The sequence below is a fragment of the Amblyomma mixtum genome, chromosome 8 (genome assembly GCF_055824585.1).
Source record: "Amblyomma mixtum isolate Tamu chromosome 8, ASM5582458v1, whole genome shotgun sequence".
In the NCBI taxonomy this organism is placed as follows: Eukaryota; Metazoa; Arthropoda; class Arachnida; order Ixodida; family Ixodidae; genus Amblyomma; species Amblyomma mixtum.
Window position 1 is genome coordinate 129,052,793 of NC_143019.1, and position 21,098 is coordinate 129,073,890.

General features: G+C 48.0%; 1 protein-coding gene across 1 annotated transcript; it reads left to right on the forward strand.

Moving 5' to 3' along the window:
* Positions 1-1,809: 1,809 nt before the first annotated feature.
* On the forward strand, positions 1,810-7,868 carry LOC149334398 (BPTI/Kunitz domain-containing protein-like). Its single transcript, XM_089555123.1, has 4 exons — positions 1,810-1,915; positions 2,501-2,689; positions 6,723-6,785; positions 7,584-7,868. The coding sequence occupies exons 1-4, from the start codon at positions 1,873-1,875 to the stop codon at positions 7,772-7,774; spliced, it is 486 nt and encodes a 161-aa protein (XP_089411249.1). The 5' UTR covers positions 1,810-1,872; the 3' UTR covers positions 7,775-7,868.
* The last annotated feature ends 13,230 nt before the right edge of the window (positions 7,869-21,098 follow it).

Here is a 21,098-nt window from a genome sequence, read left to right on the forward strand (position 1 = left end):
TCGGATTGCACGCCATGGCCGTGCCCATCTCTTGTTACTGTTATCGATCAGTATGTGATAAAATAATCTAAGCGCAAAAAATAGGAGATTGTAGAAGTCATAAACTCCAGACTGACTATTTAACTGGACGAAATCATTTCTGAACAGGCAATATATACGCCCACCACTCTACCACGTTCTTTTCGCTGGTAATATTATGTCACGTACCTACTGGATTGTCCTATTCCTATCAAGAATATCGCTAGCCTCAGTTTCTTCCACGATCTGTTATGTTTTCTTCCCCTCCAAATGTCACGCCTATCATTATCCCTTCTAGAGATCCCTCTGCTGCTCTCAAATTAAGTTCAAACCATTTCGTTAATCTCCTCGTCTGGGCCCCTTAGGTTAGCACCTGTAGCACATTGATTCCGCGGCTGGTTCCAAGAATTCACTGCCTGTTGTACAAAGTTGTTTCCTTCCGCGACTCTATATCAACACTTTATATTTGTACATATTAAGATATAGAACCACCTTTCTTCTTCGCCAGTTAAGGTCCTCAATCATGCTTTGCAATTCTTCGCATTTCTCTTTCTCCTGATTGATGGTTGAAACATTTTTTATTGTCGCGTAACCTTTCTCAACGTACGCCTGGCACCCGTCACACGGCACCCTTTGCGGTGTCACAGGTCTGACTGGCGTCTTCGTGAGTTGCTCCGCAGTCGCTCAGGCCTTGAGTTAATTGGAGTGCTCGCACACGAGGCAAGGATTAGAACCATCATCCTTTTTTGTGAGAAGCCTATGCTCTCCTTCTAAACAATAGCTGCAGCGGTAGCTACTAATAGTTACACTTAATGGTTGATAAGAATGGTAATGAGACCCTTGTTCCTAATTTCGTCGTAGCCAATGAGGCAGACATCCCTCGCATTTCAAACTGGCATTGCTTATACACAGGACTCTTACGCACGACCGCGGATGTTTTGGGGCAAATACACCAAAACAGAAGGCACACGTACCTTCAAGATGATGTGGAGCTCACGTTTCATGTTTCCGTTTTTTCGTGTTCATGCCAAACGTGTAAAGGTTATACGTTCTAATTAAACAAATTTATTTATTCCACAACATACGCTTTACACTGACTGGCAGCCCTGCTTTAGAGGATTTGAAAAATTATATGAAGTTCTCTTCAGATCAAGGGGATTTCAGGTTGCGAGCGACCGATGATTGAAAACGCGAAAAGTGATGTCATAACTCCGGATCTCAAAAAAACGTTCTGGAAATCAATGTTATTTGGAGCCTTGCGACGAACCTGATGCAACTTATGACGGTTCAGGATAATTCATTTGGAAGACAGGAATCACAAAACGCTTTTTTTGGGGCCATAGGCCATTGGCTTTGCGAGAAGTTGTATTCTCATATCAGCCAGTCAACACACAGCGTTCGAAGCACCATTCTATCGTGATCTAACCTAGTTTTAGAAGGACACCAAATATGCCAACAATAAAAACGGTAGCTGACTAACTCAATTGGCACATAAAGTGATCAGCTGGCGTCGCACCGGCCCCATTCGCTATCACCGCTCTGGCTGCGACACCGGATGTATAAAATGGTGGGTGCAAAAAGACGACACTACTGTATATGAAGTCAAGTTGTGATTCATGCTCATCGCGTTCGGCGATCGTTCAGCTCACTTTTACATATCAACCACCAAACGCCGCTACCATCGTTGATGAATGGTGTTTGCCCTGCCAGGAGGGGCTTTCCTGCCAGTCTATTTTTATCATTTATGCCGCTAGAGAACTGATTACGCCTGACGCGCAAACACATGCTTCCTCATATTGTTCTCGGTGAGATACAAAAAGGCAGGTACGAAGCGGACGCCACCAGTGGGGCAACATGAAGGCCTACATTCTCCTCGCCGTTTTCAGCTCCGCTTTTGGTATGTGTCGGTGATTTTTTTTCTGGGTACTTGTGTTTTCTTCGGTGGCTCGTAAGATTTGTATTGCATTTCGTGACCTTAGTATGTACTAAATGGATGGTTTTACTGCACTACAGGCCACTATTTTACCCTCAGAGTGTCAGAACATAACGGATGCTGTGAATACTTGCTAAAGGCCAATAGCACCAAAATTCATACCGCGCTACACCAAACTAGGTCGAGATTTATCGGCACGTAAGAAAGTGAAAGGTCCTTTGGTAGGGCGCTACAGTGGACGCTCGGTTATTCGGTGTAATTAAAGCATGAGCGATCATTAACCCAGGTGAAGAGAGACAGGACAGGATGCGAAGGCTGAACTTAGTTGACCATAATGAAAAAAAGAGAAAATAAACTACTCTGTCTTTGTAGTCGTACGGTCCAAAGTAGAGAGTCAGTTGTCTTTATACAAACGTGCTCATCTGTACGCACCTGTGAAGTGCACAGTATGCTCTGCTAAAGTCCTCTCAATTCGGCACTTCATCCTTGAGACAAAGTTGGTATGGCTGGAATATTCTGTATGACAAATATTTCTCCTCTACCGTGCAGCGGCCACTGATTTCCAGAAGCAATGCGGCCAGCTGCCTGATAGGGGCCCCTGCATGGCACTAATGCCGATGTGGTGGTTCAACGCGGCTTCTGGGAAATGCGAGCGGTTCAACTACGGAGGTTGCGGAGGTAACGAGAACAGATACGGGGCCAAGGAAGATTGCGAGAGGATGTGCTCGGGTGAAAAACGTGAGTGCATGCATACAGGGTGTTTCACTTGAGAATTCACAGAATTTTCGAAGATAGGCTTTTTCAGTCAGAAGAACGGTTTTTCGACATAGCATTGTGAGCGTTATAGTACATGACAATACACCTAAGATATGCTAACTAGCAGGCTGATTAACAATAATCAACAGTTAACTTTCTAAGTATTTGTGTAATACTCCTTAATGGTTTAGAGGCGTCTAGCCCACCGTAAGTAATATCCGTATCAGTGTTTAGAATTTCGAAAACGCGGTTACCTTCGGCGCTGTGGCCCAGCAAATTCTGGCTATTTCGCCAATTTAAGTGCACTGGAGAGGTTGCTATGCCTGCAAGCTTCTCGAAAGCGGATATAATATGGCGCGGTGTAGCCAAAAGTTACTGGGCTACAGCGCCGAGGGCACGGCGTTTTCAAAATTCTTTAAAATTATATGGATATTACTTGCCGTGGCTACACGCCTCTCAATAATTAATGAGCCTAATAGTAGTAGTTCAAAAGTTAACAATTCAATATTAGTTAACATCCATCTAATTAGCACGTTTTAGTGGTATTCAGATATCGTACAGCGCTGGCAACGCTATGCCGAAAAGGCGCTGTTCTAACTCAAAAGTCTAATTGTAAAAATTATGGAAAGTCCTAGGTGAAACACCCTGTACAACTTTCTACAGTCAATGAAAGAAAAATTATGGAAAGTCCTAGGTGAAACACCCTGTACAACTTTCTACAGTCAATGAAAGAAAAATTATGGAAAGTCCTAGGTGAAACACCCTGTACAACTTTCTACAGTCAATGAAAGAAAAATTATGGAAAGTCCTAGGTGAAACACCCTGTACAACTTTCTACAGTCAATGAAAGAAAAAGTACAGGGCTTCAGGCGGGAAACCTATAAAAAGAAGATGGGCGCACGTTACAAACGATCCCTGTTGTAACCGCTACTAATTTTATAATATTTGAATAGGTTTTAGGCGCAAAAAACAGACAGACACATAGGTAGGTAACAGGACGAAGCGCCAACTTCCAACTGATTTTTATTGCATGCCTGAAACGTACTTATAAAGCTTGTCGTCACATGCGCAGGAGGGTGACCTAAAGATCAAGAACGACTTGATAAGGCGCGCTCCAGGAATTTCTTTTCACAGTTAAACAATACAACTGATATGTCGCTTACGCACATGTCGCCTTTATTTTTGATAAAAAAGACTTCTATCAATTCCCTAGCCGTAGTGTCATTGCTTTTGCCCAGAATGCGCACATCAGTGAAGCATGGCTCACAATTGCGGGACGGCCACTTGCTAATGTGTTTAGTTAAATGTGTGCCTTCCTTTTTCTGTTCTACATTTCTCTCATGTTCCCTCGTTCGCTCATTCAGGCACCTGCCTGTCTGACCTATATAGGAGTGCCCGCAAGACAGGGGGATTTCGTAGACAACCCCTTCAGCACATTTCACGAACGGGCTCCTGTGCTTTCTTCCGCAGCCTCGTTCCTTGGCGTTGTCTTTATCAGTACGGGAGCAAAGGCCATCTAGCTTTCTCGGTGCCGAGAAGGCGAGCCGTACAGCATGGCGGCTGGCAACTTTCTTCAAATTATGGGCCACACGATGCACGCATGGCACCACCACAGGTCTTACCCCTTCTCGAGGGACCTCTGGCCTAGCTCTACAAGTACTATTCTTTGTCTTGTTAAGGAGACTTTCAGCCACCGCAGTCACGAGCAACCGGGGGAACCCGGCTGCAAAAAGCCTAGCCAATTGGTGATTAAAACTGTCCCGCATTTTGTGAGGGCATGACTTTTTGAGTGCCGATTCAAGGCAAAGCGAAGCAATACCACGTTTCACAAGTTTAGAATGGCAGGAGTCAAAAGGTAGCAGCTGCTTCTTTGCACGCGGAAAATCTGCCCAACAGACCCGATCACCAAAGAACTCAATTTTCAAGTCTAAAAACTGTAATGAATCATGATCAGGTAGTTCGTGTGTGAACTCCAGTCCTTTTCTATGCTCTCTAAAAACAGATAAAACACTGTGCACTGTTTCGTTAAGGTTGTAAAGATCTTCTTTAGTTAAAACGATCATAAAATCATCAACATACCTAAAAACTTTAAAAACCTTGTCAGTGGGTAAAACTTGCTGCAGAGCTTGGTCAATATGGGATAAAAAGATGTGACATAGCACGGGTGCCACAAAGTTTTTAGGTATATTGATGATTTTATGATTGTTTTAACTAACGAAGGTCTTTACAACCTTAACGAAACAGTGCACAGTGTTTTATCTGTTTTTAGAGAGCATGGAAAGGGACTGGAGTTCACACACGAACTACCTGATCATGATTTATTACAGTTTTTAGACTTGAAAATTGAGTTCTTTGGTGATCGGGTCTGTTGGGCAGATTTTCCGCGTGCAAAAAAGCAGCTGCTACCTTTTGACTCCTGCCATTCTAAACTTGTGAAACGTGGTTTTACTTCGCTTTGCCTTGAATCGGCACTCAAAAAGTCATGCCCTCACAAAATGCGGGACAATTTTAATCACTAATTGGATATGCTTTTTGCAGCCGGGTTCCCCCGTTCGCTCGTGACTGCGGTGGCTGAATGTCTCCTCAACAAGACAAAGAATGGCACTGGTAGAGGTAAGACCTGTGGTGGTGCCATACGTGCATCGTGTGGCCCATAATTTGAAGAAAGTTGCCAGCCGCCATGCTGTACGGCTCGCCTTCTCGGCAGCGAGAAAGCTAGGTGACCTTTGCTGACTTGAGGTGACTGCTAAAGACAACGCCAAGGAACGAGGCTGCGGAAGAAAGCACAGGAGCCCGTTCGTGAAATGTGCTGAAGGGGTTGTCTACGAAATCCCCCTGTCTTGCGGGCACTCCTATATAGGTCAGACAGGCAGGTGCCTGAATGAGCGAACGAGGGAACATGATAGAAATGTAGAGCAGAAAAAGGAAGGCACAGATCTGACTATACACATTAGTAAGTGGCCGTCCCGCAATTGTGAGCCATGCTTCACTGATGTGCGCATTCTTGGCAAAAGCAATGACACTACGGCTAGGGAATTGATAGAAGCGTTTATTATCAAAAAGAAAGGCGACATGTGCGTAAGCAACACATCATTTGTATTGTTTAACTGTGAAAAGAAATTCCTGGAGCGCGCCTTATCAAGTCGTTCTTGATCTTTAGGTGACCGTCCTGCGCATTTGAGGACAAGCTTTACAAGTGCGTTTCAGGCATGCAATAAAATCAGTTGGAAGTTGGCACTTCGTCCTGTTACCTACCTATGTGTCTGTCTGTTTTTTGCGCCTAAAACCTATTCAAATATGAACCAAAACCAACTAGCCCAGCAGCAAGCGCTCTTAGAATAATTTTATAATATCGGGAACCAGCAACTAGTCCTGCTTTCCGCCCTGATTGCGACCGAACAAGAAATGTTACGAGCAGCGTAAAGGTTTGGGCCAGTTGGTGCCACATGCACTGGGAGGAATGGTGCGGCAGAGAGCAAAAGAAGGAAAACACACACGCCAGCGCATATGTGTGTGCTTTCTGTTTTTCGTTGACGTCTGTCCCTGCCGCACCATTCCTCCACTAGAAATACTGTCACGCAGCAATGTTATGAACTTGGGAGGCACAGGACATCTTAGCTGTACTTTCTTGCGAGTACCTTTCTTGTCTCTTGTCGTCGCGCGCTATTCGGTAGCAGTGTTGGCTGTAATCTGGCTTTCCTAGTTGTTGAATAATTAGCTATCTGTAATTGGAAGGCAAATAAGGTAGAAATTGGGCGCTGCATGAGAACGTTCAAAAACATTTGGCTCACCTATTGATTCATATAGGTGAAATTCTACGATCTGCGGTTTTAACCATGCCAGGAATAATCAGCTGGAAAGTAGCCTAAATTCATGCTTCACCACCCTCTGGGTACCTCCTTTTCCGTCCGCAAAACTTGTGCAATGCTGCTTACGAAGAAAGCTGTGCACGTCTTCCACTGCTCGTGATTGCCATTGAGCAGTAATTTTCGCTCCTCTCTTTAACACTTTACAGCTATCCTCCTTCAAAAAGGACAAGCGGCTGTGTTGCTCACTGAGCCTGCGAAGAAAAAGCCCGGTACGTTGCGGCTTTCCTTAAAAACAATAATTCTATTATGTCGCCTAATTTTGGGAGATGGCCGGACATGTTTAAGAAACATACCAGAACATATGCCCCAAGATTCGTGTGCTATTTATCATAGCAGAATTTTCAGAGCCGCCTTCAGATTTTGTAGTGTAAAAAATATTACAGCTACGACAATTGTTTCCCTTATTAAAGCGAATTTTTTTTCCAGTTCCTAAAAAAATAGTGTTTGCCATGTAATTTTTCTCGTATGAAGTACATATATCAGCCGCACATCTACTGACAAGTATCAAGACAGGACGTGGGCTTTTAGTGGTTAGTAATTTAGATTCGCTTTCAATAATAGCCCTGAAACTCACCGGCAAGGGTAACATTGTTCATCAGGATCCATCCGAGCACAGGATCGCTTTAAAAAAAGAAAGCAAATGCATAGTTAGAACTTTCACCTTTAAAAATTCCTCCTGGTCCGGGTGTCTAAACCAGGACCAGCGGCTGTCCTCTATATTCGGTTTGCCAATTGGGCTAACCACGACGGCTGAGAAACAACTGGAAGTGACTGTGCTGCTGGTCCACTGTATGTATCAAGTTAGACGGAGAAAAACACATCGACAATAATGTGAAGTGAAATAAGTCTCTGGATAATTTGTATTTTCTATTCATTGAAAGAACTGAAGCTTAGTGAAAAATCTATGTTTTTGTGGCTAACTCTGACAAGACCCTAATTTATTTCTCTCCATATGCTGCTGCATATTAGGTCATTGATTTATTTTCTTTTCCCGTCCTACGTGGCAGACCTGTGCTTTCTCCCACCGTACCCCGGCCCTTGCGTGGCTTTCATCCCACGCTTCTACTACGAAGCCAAGACAAACCAGTGCAAATCGTTCCTTTACGGAGGCTGCAACGGCAACGCTAACAGCTTCGAGACACTGCGTCAGTGCTTCGCCGTCTGCGCCACTCTGGGGCCCGTGCCAGTGGTTCCTTAGAATCAAGGCTGCTTCAAGGGCAGGACGGCTGTCAGGCACCAGTTGTTTATAAAGACCACACGGCTGAATAAAGCATGGGTGTTAGATAGGACAATGATCTTCTCGTTCAATGATTCTGCATCGCTGCTAGGGTATAAAAAACAAAGGATGACGACTTTGTTCCCCTCCTCCCCATTTCTAAGGGGCATTGGAGCGAGATTTATTATGGAGGCTAAGAGCATGGAATATGCATTAAGAAAAAGCATGAAGTCTTATGAGCGCTAAATTAAAACAGGTGCTGTCAAGCCGAGAAAATGGCATGCAAGAATACGCAATTTTTGTTGGATTGAGTTCAACTCATTGTTTTATTTTCTTACAAATGTAGCTGGACGTCCACCGTCGCGGGCTCGTTAGAGAAACTATCCGTCGCCAAATGCACCTAACTAGTCAGAGACAATGCAAAGTATTTTCAAAGCGTGAGAAAATGATCGACCATGACGTGTTCTACTTTGCAACTATGCTATGCAATTTTATTTTCAAACATAAGGCAGACCTCACCAATTCCTCCAAAGAGAGGACAGTCTACCCACACTCGATTCAGCTATCGTTAAGCTGCAACCTCTCCTTTTCCAGTGTGCTTTTTCACCTCTTGTTTCTGTAGCCAATGACTGCCGTCGTACGCATTTTGCTTAGTGTGAGCGTTTATATTTTGCATTTTTCCTCCGGCATCCGCTTTCAGTTTAAGCCGTTAATTATTTTTTGCACTATTCTACTTGTCTATGCCTTTTTTGAGTGAACTCTTCATGCTTTTTTTTGTTGTTCATTTGCCAACCCTAAACTTGTACTTCTTGGCGTTTGTTGAAATGGAATGCAGTTTCGTTTTCCGCATATCCTTTCTGTGCTCAACCCTTCCAGCTCTTTGTTGTCCTCGTGTCCTGGTGCAAACAAAACATAATGAGCATAATGAATACATTAAACTAAATGTAGTGAGCATTTCCTAAGGCACTAACTCTGGGTATATTCCTCGATTTTAGAAAAGCGTTCGACAGTGTACAACATGATATACTAATAAAAAAGTTTCAGCATTACGGTGTCAGGGGTATAGCTGGGGCTCTCCTCATGGGTTATTTAACTTCACGTGAGCAGTATACTGTTATCAATGGTGTATGTTCAGAGACGAACACCCTGTTGTATGGTGTACCACAAGGGTCCATCCTAGGGCCAGTCTTATTTCTCATCTATATTAATGATATTGTAAATATACCGGGTGCCTCGAATTTGGTTTTATATGCGGACGACACCAATGTGTTCTTTTCGGGTAGAGATTTAGATGCGCTGTCCAGGGAGGCAAACAATTGGATGTTCGGCTTAACCTCATGGCTGGGAAGTAACCGGCTCGCATTAAACATAAACAAAACAAAGTATGTACTCTTTCGCTCCAAAGGTACGGAAATGTATACAATTCCATGTTTAAAATTTAATGGCCTGGACATACAACAGTCTTCTACTACCAGATTTCTAGGTGTGACATTCCACGAAAATCTCTTATGGAATGCTCACATCCACACACTTAGAACTGATCTCACTCGTGCCTTAGGCATCTTAAACAGACTTAGGTGTTGCCTGCCAGCTTCTATCAAACGACTGGTGTACTACTCTCTTATACATTCACGTTTTAGCCATTGCTCTCTTGTGTGGTAAACCACTACGAAAACAAATTCAGATTCCCTACTATCAATAAAAAAAAGAGCAATACGCGCTATCAATAACTTAGAGCTGTCCTCTAGTTGTGCGCCCTACTATAGATCGTATGGAATACTCCAAATGCCTCAGTTCTACAAATACAGACTACGCCTGGAAGTTTACCGCCAATACCGGTTGGATCAATCTACATTTGAAACAAAATACTAGGAAAAAAGAAGTGTGTACGATTTAAGAAAGAGCATCATAGTCAAGCCCCGAGCTCGAACAAACTATGGACATCAGAGATTAAGCTGTCAGATAGCAGATCTATTAAACAGCTATCCCGTCATTCATGACCTATTAGCCGAAAGTCTTTCATTAAGCAGGTTTAAGAAAGCACTGAAGGGATTATTCTTAAAGGAAGACTAGCGTGTCACGTTTGCATGTTTTTCTTCTTGTTTTCAGTTTTATGTTTCATGTGCTTCAAGTTCATAGTTTACATGTATTTTATGTTTGAAGTGTTTTGTTAACAAGCATTGCTAGTAGAAGTTGCTGCACTTATCCTTGTACTCCGTTCCTGTACATATTCTTGCACTGTAAAAAAATATATAATAAGGGGGTTGGGGGATACAGTTTCATCTAAGACATTTCTCTGCATGTAAACTCTGTTGAAACTCTGCATGAGTGTCAAACCGCTGCTTGCCACAGGGTGGCGTGACCTCGTCAGCCACTTTTCCGCCTTTTGTCACGTCCCCCAAGACAATAGTTTTGTATTATTGTCTTGAATAAAAAATGATTGATTGATTGATTGATTGATTGATTGATTGATTGATTGATTGATTGATTGATTGAAAACTATGTACACCTGGCTGGAAATTGCCGAGACGCCCCACTCCCTTCCCTGTCAAAAAACACACTGAATTTGCTCTTGCTGTTAGAACGCATGATTTATTTGCCATCTTTGTCTCGAGATAACCTCTTCTAACCGATCTTACTCTTTATTTTTCATGCTTACAGCGGTAAGAGCCATTTTGTTGCCTGAACCGCTGTGTCTTGCGTTGCAGTATGCCTAGCTATAAAAATCTCTACCTCTCCCGTAACCGAGAGTAGAGTAAGCATGAAATGTTCACGGGCATAACACGAAGCGTACGCAGACACGACGAGACGCAGGCCTGACAAGAATGTACTACATGCAACGCGTTCGAAACTGTCTAAAGTACGTAGAGGCGAAAGCGTTTTCCGCACCACTTTGCGTATGTGACACTGGTGACGTTACCACTGAATTACGTCACACATAATTGATGACGAAGTAATGACAAATTACTTATTAGTAACGAATTAGAGAGTAATTACTGATTAATGACTAATCAATTAACTGCTAATTGATGACTTAAGCTCCGCCTTTAGGAGTGGAACGCGACAGCGTATTGTAGCGCTGCCAGGCAGTCCACGGAACGCCACCACCCGTTCGGCGCGATGCCTTGACCTCTGAACGCGACGCTTTTTGAGGAAAGGAAATTACGCAGTAATTCTCCGTCATCTCGGTGGATATAGGAAGGGAGGAACGCCACCACCCGTTCGGCGCGATGCCTTGCACTTTGAACGCGACGCTTTTTGAGGAAAGGAAATGAGGCAGTAATTCTCTGTCATCTCGGTGGACACCCGAACCACACCGTAAAGGAAGGGAGGAACGCCACCACCCGTTCGGCGCGATGCCTTGCACTTTGAACGCAAGGCTTTTTGAGGAAAGGAAATGAGGCAGTAATTCTCTGTCATCTCGGTGGACACCCGAACCACACCGTAAAGGAAGGGAGGAACGCCACCACCCGTTCGCCGCGATGCCTTGCACTTTGAACGCAAGGCTTTTTGAGGAAAGGAAATGAGGCAGTAATTCTCTGTCATCTCGGTGGACACCCGAACCACACCGTAAAGGAAGGGAGGAACGCCACCACCCGTTCGGCGCGATGCCTTGCACTTTGAACGCAAGGCTTTTTGAGGAAAGGAAATGAGGCAGTAATTCTCTGTCATCTCGGTGGACACCCGAACCACACCGTAAAGGAAGGGAGGAACGCCACCACCCGTTCGGCGCGATGCCTTGCACTTTGAACGCAAGGCTTTTTGAAGAAAGGAAATGAGGCAGTAATTCTCTGTCATCTCGGTGGACACCCGAACCGCACCGTAAAGGAAGGGAGGAACGCCACCACCCGTTCGGCGCGATGCCTTGCTCTTTGAACGCAAGGCTTTTTGAGGAAAGGAAATGAGGCAGTAATTCTCTGTCATCTCGGTGGACACCCGAACCACACCGTAAAGGAAGGGAGGAACGCCACCACCCGTTCGGCGCGATGCCTTGACCTCTGAACGCGACGCTTTTTGAGGAAAGGAAATTACGCAGTAATTCTCCGTCATCTCGGTGGATATAGGAAGGGAGGAACGCCACCACCCGTTCGGCGCGATGCCTTGACCTCTGAACGCGACGCTTTTTGAGGAAAGGAAATTACGCAGTAATTCTCTGTCATCTCGGTGGATATAGGAAGGGAGGAACGCCACCACCCGTTCGGCGCGATGCCTTGACCTCTGAACGCGACGCTTTTTGAGGAAAGGAAATTACGCAGTAATTCTCCGTCATCTCGGTGGATATAGGAAGGGAGGAACGCCACCACCCGTTCGGCGCGATGCCTTGCACTTTGAACGCGACGCTTTTTGAGGAAAGGAAATGAGGCAGTAATTCTCTGTCATCTCGGTGGACACCCGAACCACACCGTAAAGGAAGGGAGGAACGCCACCACCCGTTCGGCGCGATGCCTTGCACTTTGAACGCAAGGCTTTTTGAGGAAAGGAAATGAGGCAGTAATTCTCTGTCACCTCGGTGGACACCCGAACCACACCGTAAAGGAAGGGAGGAACGCCACCACCCGTTCGGCGCGATGCCTTGCACTTTGAACGCAAGGCTTTTTGAGGAAAGGAAATGAGGCAGTAATTCTCTGTCATCTCGGTGGACACCCGAACCACACCGTAAAGGAAGGGAGGAACGCCACCACCCGTTCGGCGCGATGCCTTGCACTTTGAACGCAAGGCTTTTTGAGGAAAGGAAATGAGGCAGTAATTCTCTGTCATCTCGGTGGACACCCGAACCACACCGTAAAGGAAGGGAGGAACGCCACCACCCGTTCGGCGCGATGCCTTGCACTTTGAACGCAAGGCTTTTTGAGGAAAGGAAATGAGGCAGTAATTCTCTGTCATCTCGGTGGACACCCGAACCGCACCGTAAAGGAAGGGAGGAACGCCACCACCCGTTCGGCGCGATGCCTTGCACTTTGAACGCAAGGCTTTTTGAGGAAAGGAAATGAGGCAGTAATTCTCTGTCATCTCGGTGGACACCCGAACCACACCGTAAAGGAAGGGAGGAACGCCACCACCCGTTCGGCGCGATGCCTTGCACTTTGAACGCAAGGCTTTTTGAGGAAAGGAAATGAGGCAGTAATTCTCTGTCATCTCGGTGGACACCCGAACCACACCGTAAAGGAAGGGAGGAACGCCACCACCCGTTCGGCGCGATGCCTTGCACTTTGAACGCAAGGCTTTTTGAGGAAAGGAAATGAGGCAGTAATTCTCTGTCATCTCGGTGGACACCCGAACCACACCGTAAAGGAAGGGAGGAACGCCACCACCCGTTCGGCGCGATGCCTTGCACTTTGAACGCAAGGCTTTTTGAGGAAAGGAAATGAGGCAGTAATTCTCTGTCATCTCGCTGGACACCCGAACCACACCGTAAAGGAAGGGAGGAACGCCACCACCCGTTCGGCGCGATGCCTTGCACTTTGAACGCAAGGCTTTTTGAGGAAAGGAAATGAGGCAGTAATTCTCTGTCATCTCGCTGGACACCCGAACCACACCGTAAAGGAAGGGAGGAACGCCACCACCCGTTCGGCGCGATGCCTTGCCCTTTGAACGCAACGCTTTTTGAGGAAAGGAAATGGCGCAGTAGTTCTCTGTCATCTCGGTGGACAACCGAACCGCACCGTACAGGAAGAGAGGAACGCCACCACCCGTTCGGCGCGAAGCTACCGGCGCTTGTATGCCGGTCCTGTAGGAGGGCTTAGAGAGTCTCGTTAAATCTCGTACGGTGCCCGGATGCTCTCGTTTCAGTGTCCGTATGAGTGGAGTTCAGTGCCTGGATGTCGGCTCTCGGTCTCGGCGTGACGTCACCACACTGCCGACAACGGGCGCTAAATTTCTCTAAGCGGCCTTCTCTCAAAGCCCCTAACAGATGACGTATGACAGCGAAGTGTATTGTGGCATCTATGTGCTTTTTGCACGCGTTATTAGAAATCAGAAATTATAATTCCGTGCATTATCAAATGCACAGCTTGACTGATATCTTGAGAAACATTGAGAAGACACTGGCAGCAGTTTTTTTTTTTGACTCGTTTGGAGAGCAACCGGCGCTTGTATGCCGGTCCCGTAGGAGGGCTTAGAGAGTCTCGTTGAATCTCGATAAGTCTCGTACGGGGCCCGGATGTTCTCGTTACAGAGCCCGGATGAGTGGAATTCAATGCCCGGATGAGTGGGTTTCAGTGCCCGGATGATGGCTCTCGGTCTCGGCGTGACGTCACCAAACTGCCGACAACGGGCGCTAAAAGCATTTCATGCTGAAAACGCAATAGCTGGTTCCTAAAACGTCAAAAGAAAAAAATTGCCAATAACCTCCAAAAACTCGAAACCTGCTGAAGAGCACTCGGCTAAAATTACATGTGTAACGACGAAGAAGTTCTTGTTCCGGCGAAGACGACGACGAACTTCTGACCGTTGTGTTGAGCGGCATTGCCATCGCTTTGTGTGTGAGCTCTCGGTGCTCGACCTGTGTGTCTACGAGGCCTGTGTCTCTGCGTCTACCACCGGCGCCCTGCTCCTCTAACCGTCCCAGTACCCATCTTACATTTGGTGGAGGTGCGGGGTAGAAATCTCCATCGTGGAGCTGCGTAGCCGCACTCTTCCCACGCTTGAAATGCCAGAAGACGCCCAAAATCAATCTGTGCAAACGGGACCAGCTCTCATCTGCGCCGGCTCCCTTCGCCAGCGAGATCCGGCAATCTTCAGCGGAGCCGATGAGAATGACGTGGAAGACTGGCTCGCGTCATACGAACGGGTGAGCCTGTACAATAGATGGGACGACGATGCGAAGCTGAACAACGCAATTTTTTATCTAACGGGGGTCGCTAACCTCTGGTATCGGAACCATGAGGGAGACATCCGAACATGGACAGCCTTCAAAACGAAGCTTGCCGAAGTCTTTGGTCGCCCCACTGTCCGGAAACTTCGGGCTGAACAGCGTTTGCGTGAACGCTCGCAGCACGTCGGCGAAAGCTTCACCAGCTATATAGAAGAAGTCATTGACTTATGCAAACGTGTCAATGCGAACATGTCCGAAGCCGACAAGATAAAACACATCTTGAAAGGTATCGACGATGATGCCTATCAGATGCTATTACCCCGTGACTTGCGCACCGTTAAGGAAGTGTTCACGCTCTGCCAAAGCTTCGAGGAGCTGCGCAAACAGCGGTTATTGACTCGGAAACACCAACAAGCCCAGGTTGAATCGCTTTCTGGACTGGCGCCTGCAGCTGACAACACCTCTATGCTGCAGCAAATCAAAGATTTCGTCCGTGAAGAGGTAGCTCGGCAACTTTCTCTTCTGCCTAGCCCTCAACAGGCGCCGCCTTATTTGGCCCCGGCTCTTCGACAGGCTATACAAGACCAGGTTACTGAGGCGCTTCCATCCTTCCATCCTCCGCCACCTGTCGCCGCACCCTTGATTTACGCCGATGCTGCTCCTAGGTCTGTCACCAGTCCCATGCCTTGCGCCGACGTCGCCCCAAGACCTGTAGCCGGTCCTCGGACTTACGCCGACGTTCTAGTACAGCCCCCGCCGTCGTCCTATCCTACAATGTACGTGCCTGTGCAAGCGTCGGCACCTGCCCTGCGACCAGCTCGAAGAGCAAGCAATCCGTGGCGCACCAGAGACAACCGTCCTGTATGCTACACTTGCGGAGTGCCTGGCCACGTCGCGCGCTACTGCCGTCGCCATCTCCAAACGCCAGCCCCACGTGCGCAATCTTCGGGGTACTGGCCTTCAACCCGTCAGTATTCTGAGCCTGTCGACCAAACGCCAAGTCGTCCTTACTCCCCTGATCGTTCAGCCCTCTCCAGCCGCCGCTCCCCTTCGCCTCGACGCCGCTCTATCTCCCCCATGCGACGTCGCCCTGATTCTCCTCAGCAGGAAAACTAGGCGCCGCAGTTCCGGAGGCAAGAACTGCGCCCCCGTCGAAATTTCGAAGACCTCATCGATCACCAGCAAACCTTATTGATGTTTTTGTTGAGGGCGTGTCTGTGATGGCTCTGATAGACACCGGTGCAGCGATTTCGGTAATGGACGAAAAGTTATGTACTTCTTTAAAGAAAGTTAAGACGCCAGTTTCGGGACTCACGCTGCGCACGGCCAGCGCACAGCCGATTACGCCGTTAGCAGCATGCACCGCTCGAGTTCGAATCCAGGACACACTATACTCCATCGAGTTCGTCGTGCTGCCTTCTTGCTCACATGCTTTAATTTTAGGGTGGGATTTCCTGTCGCGTCACGAAGCTGTCATCGACTGCGCTCACGCAGAAGTTGGGTTCTCCGCTTTGCCTAATGTCTCGCCAGACGCTGCTCCTTCTGTTCCGTGCGCTAAAGCCGTCGTCACTGAAGACATCATCCTTCCTCCCAGCTCCACTGCGCTTGTAAGCATCTCTTGTGACTCTGTTTGTGATGACGTTGTTCTCTTCACGCCAGCCTGCACTTTTCTGCGCCGCAAGTCCCTCCCGCTGCCCTACGCTGTGCTCACTATTTCTGCAGGCCTTTCCGTGCTATGGGTCTCTAACCCGTTTTCCTTCCCTACTGCTTTGCGCCATGGCGAATGTCTCGGCAGTTTACAATCTATTGCGTCCATTCTCACCTGTGAGGACCCCGCCGATTCACCTCATCTAGCCATGACTGCGCTCAGCCCTCCATCTTCTGCGCCTGATTCCTCCGCTACAGACCTCTTCCTTCGCTCTATCGACACCGATCTTCCTTCCCCGCAACGGACGCAGCTTCTTAACCTCCTTCACCAGTTCCGCTCCTCCTTCGACTGTCATCGGAGTTCCTTGGGCCAAACTTCCACGGTCACCCATCGTGTCGACACCGGCAACCACGCACCAGTGCGGCAGCGCCCCTATCGTGTATCTGCCACCGAGCGCCATGTTATCGAAGAGCAAGTTGATAAAATGCTCCAAGACGGCGTGATCCAGCCCTCCAGTAGCCCTTGGGCTTCGCCTGTTGTGCTGGTCAAGAAGAAAGACGGCTCCATCCGATTTTGTGTCGACTACCGCCGCCTTAATAAGATTACGCGGAAGGATGTCTACCCTCTTCCGCGCATCGATGACGCTTTGGACTGTTTGCAAGGGGCCGAACTATTTTCTTCCCTCGATCTTCGTTCCGGATATTGGCAGGTCCCCATGGAAGCGGCCGATCGCCCCAAAACCGCTTTTGTAACCCCCGACGGCTTATACGAATTTACAGTTATGCCATTCGGCCTTTGTAATGCGCCTGCAACATTTGAGAGGATGATGGACACCATTTTGCGGGGATTAAAATGGAAGGTATGCCTCTGCTATCTCGACGACATCGTCGTCTTTTCTGCGGATTTTGACACCCACCTTCATCGCCTGAGGCACGTCTTGAACTGCCTTTCTGACGCCGGTTTGCAGCTAAACTTGAAGAAATGCCGTTTTGCCGCTCGTAAACTCACTATCTTAGGGCACGTTGTCTCGAAGGAAGGCGTTTCTCCCGACCCAGCCAAACTTCGAGCGGTCGCTGCTTTTCCCAAGCCTACATCTGTCAAAGAACTGCGCAGCTTCCTTGGCCTGTGTTCCTACTTTCGTAGATTTATCCGAAACTTTGCATCGATTGCTGCCCCTTTAACACAACTCCTATCCAGCAGCTCCGACTTTTCACAGTGGTCACCCGCATGCGACAACGCGTTTTATACCTTACGCCGCATCCTCACCGCACCACCTATCCTGCGCCATTTCGACCCGACGGCCCCTACCGAGGTTCACACCGACGCCAGTGGTGTTGGTCTCGGAGCTGTACTCGCGCAGCGCAAACCTGGCTTTCATGAGTACGTTGTCGCCTATGCAAGCCGCACCCTGACGAAGGCAGAGTCCAATTACTCAGTGACGGAAAAAGAGTGTTTGGCTATCGTTTGGGCTCTTACCAAATTCCGCCCTTATCTCTATGGTCGTCCCTTTGATGTCGTGACGGACCACCATGGGCTTTGCTGGTTATCCTCCCTGAAAGACCCCTCCGGCCGCCTCGCAAGATGGGCTCTTCGTATGCAGGAATACGATGCCCGTGTAGTTTATCGCACCGGACGCAAGCACCAAGATGCCGACGCCCTTTCTCGCTGCCCACTTCCGGTTGAGCTCGCCGGCCTCTCAACACTCGACGACTCCCCTCCGTTGCTTCACATCAACGACATGCCTTCAGCGCAGCGCATGGACCCTTGGATTGCGTCTCTGCTTGATTTCCTCTCTAACACTACGGCGGCTTCTCCATCACGCGCTCTCCGTCGCCAAGCTCCTCACTTCGCCATTCGTGACAATCTCCTTTACCGCCGCAACTACAGCGCAGATGGTCGCAAGTGGTTATTGGTTGTTCCTCGCCACCTCCGCTCGCAAGTCTGTGATTATTTCCACGCTGACCCACAATGCGGACACGCAGGAGTATTCAAAACATACAATCGGATCCGGCTGCGTTACTACTGGCGCGGAATGTATAACTTCATCCTTAAGCACATCCGCTCATGCCTGCCCTGCCAACGTCGCAAGCGCCCTGCCCACCCTTCTGCAGGCGAGTTGCAGCCACTACCTTGCCCACCGCGCCCATTCGACCGCGTAGGCATTGATTTGTATGGACCTCTTCCCTACACTGCAGCCGGTAACCGTTGGGCTATCGTCGCAGTTGACCACTTGACGAGGTATGCAGAAACCGCCGCCCTTCCATCCGCCTCAGCGTCTGACGTCGCCTCCTTCATTTTGCGACGGTTCATTCTTCGCCACGGCGCACCGCGCGAACTGCTGAGTGACAGAGGCCGCGTTTTCTTATCGGAAGTTGTGCAAGCCTTGCTCCGCAAGTGCAACATCATTCACCGAACAAGCTCTGCCTATCACCCGCAAACTAACGGCCTTACAGAAAGATTTAACCGTACCCTCGGCGATATGCTCTCTATATACGTCTCATCAGACCATTCCAACTGGGATCTCGTCCTTCCGTATGTGACGTACGCCTACAACACCGCAACGCAGTCGACTACTGGCTTCTCTCCGTTCTATCTTCTTTACGGCCGTCATCCTTCTGCTCCACTCGATACCATTCTCCCATACCAGCCTGACGCATCTGAGTGTACTCCTATTTCGCAAGCTGCACGACACGCAGAAGAGTGTCGCCAAATCGCCCGTTCCCACACAACTGAGGCCCAATACCGTCGGAAATCCCGCCACGACAGCCAACACACGTCCCCGCACTTTTCTTCTGGTAGCCTCGTGTGGCTCTGGGTTCCATCCAGTACTCCAGGCCTCTCCTCGAAACTTCTTGCGAAGTTTCATGGCCCCTACCGAGTTGTGGAGCGCACCTCGCCTGTTAATTACGTGGTGGAACCGCTGATGCCGTCTTCTGATCTTCGCCGGCGCGGACGCGAGACTGTTCACGTGCAGCGCCTAAAGCCGTATTATGACCCTGCCATCTCACCCACCCCGTAAGTCGCCAGGATGGCTCCTCTCCTTCCCGGGGGGGCAGTTGTAACGACGAAGAAGTTCTTGTTCCGGCGAAGACGACGACGAACTTCTGACCGTTGTGTTGAGCGGCATTGCCATCGCTTTGTGTGTGAGCTCTCGGTGCTCGACCTGTGTGTCTACGAGGCCTGTGTCTCTGCGTCTACCACCGGCGCCCTGCTCCTCTAACCGTCCCAGTACCCATCTTACACATGTAATATGAGATCCTGTCGCAATATGAATGCACGTGTGACCTATATGAGTGCCATTTGTTATTCACCCTAACTATACCGGACTATTTGCGTGTAATGAATATAGGATATGTCCTAGAGGAATGAAATTATATTAAGGCTGTGAAAAGATCCTCCACATAAACTCATCGTTTTGAACAAAAAGCATGGGTGGAGCCAAGACAATACACTCTACTTTATATTAAATCACACAACTTCGATGAGTGCGATCCTCGATGAACCTACATCACATAAAGACGTGAACTTCATACTGAAGCTCCAAAAGCGGCAAATTCCATTCCCCATGTTAAACAACATGTTTCATTGGAAGGAGAAGCTGTTCCATTTATTTATACGGCGGCGCCCGTTGAATAAATGACGGATAAAAAGCAGTGACGTGTGGTTCAGTTAAGTTCAGAATAACTTTACTGTTCCAATTGTCCCCCTACCTACCCTCTCCGGCACGGCACGCAGGCTTCCGGGAGAGAGAGAGAGAAAGGGAATAAACTTTATTAATACAGAGTAATTACGCACGTGGTTCACCCAGGTCCCGGAAACCATTGGCTAATACGGCCCTCCAGGCCTAGCCGATCAGCTGGCGCTGAACCAAAATTGGCTGAACCCCCTACTCCTGTCCTCCAGGAGAAGAGTAGGGTGTTTATTTACTACTAGACTAACACTTAAATTTAAGTGATGCTGCAGCTGCCAGTTGGGTCAGTTGCTTTGGCACCCTAGAATCTGAGCTTCTTAATGCCGCATTCTATACTCTATCATCTGCATAATTGCTTTTTCCTGGTGCTTCTTCACATTTTCAGATGATGTGATCCGTGTCGGTCACTCCTCCGCAAATGGGGTGTTGCACTTTTGTGGTTATGCGGTTTTGCACTTTCTTTCTCTAGAGACATCGCTAAATAGAGCATTTAATTGTCTAAAGGAGAATGTTAAAATTGCGCGCACCTTCCCACTGTCCTACCAGACTCAACGCTTTGACTATTGGTTGTCCTTTTCGGTCTATATCGATAAAAACGAATAAAGCAAATCTGAGATGAATTTTTCAAACTCGGTTTTGAACAAAAAAGTAAGTATCCGTGTTATGCAACCCACAGGGACCTGGAGGCTCAGTACGAGAAAATTAGCAAAGGACACAAGAGAAGGGCATGTACTGTTTGCTTGGGTAGCTCAGCTGTGCGTGTTTAGGCGCTGCTTCTTTAAAGTAACACGTCTCTCAAGGCAACGAGGTTCATCCTCCCAGCCAGACATCTTCGGCTAGCGCAGTCCTGTTGACTATGTTCTGCCCAGGCCATTTACTTCGTTAAGCAAGTTTCTTACCACATGTAAGGACGCTGACGTGAAACCATGCATAAGCCTACCAAGCATAGTCTGCTGGTGTACTGCTTTTGTGTGTAATTGCTCCGTAAGACATTTAATTCGTTAAGTAGGTGTATTCACCGCACACAGAGAGACACTGAGGCGAAATCATGCGAAACCATCCACTAAAGTTAAATGAAGCTGCCAGTTAAAAAAAACGTCGGAATGGCCGGTTGGTCTTATCGTATGCTGAGCACTTCACGTCTTCGTCCACT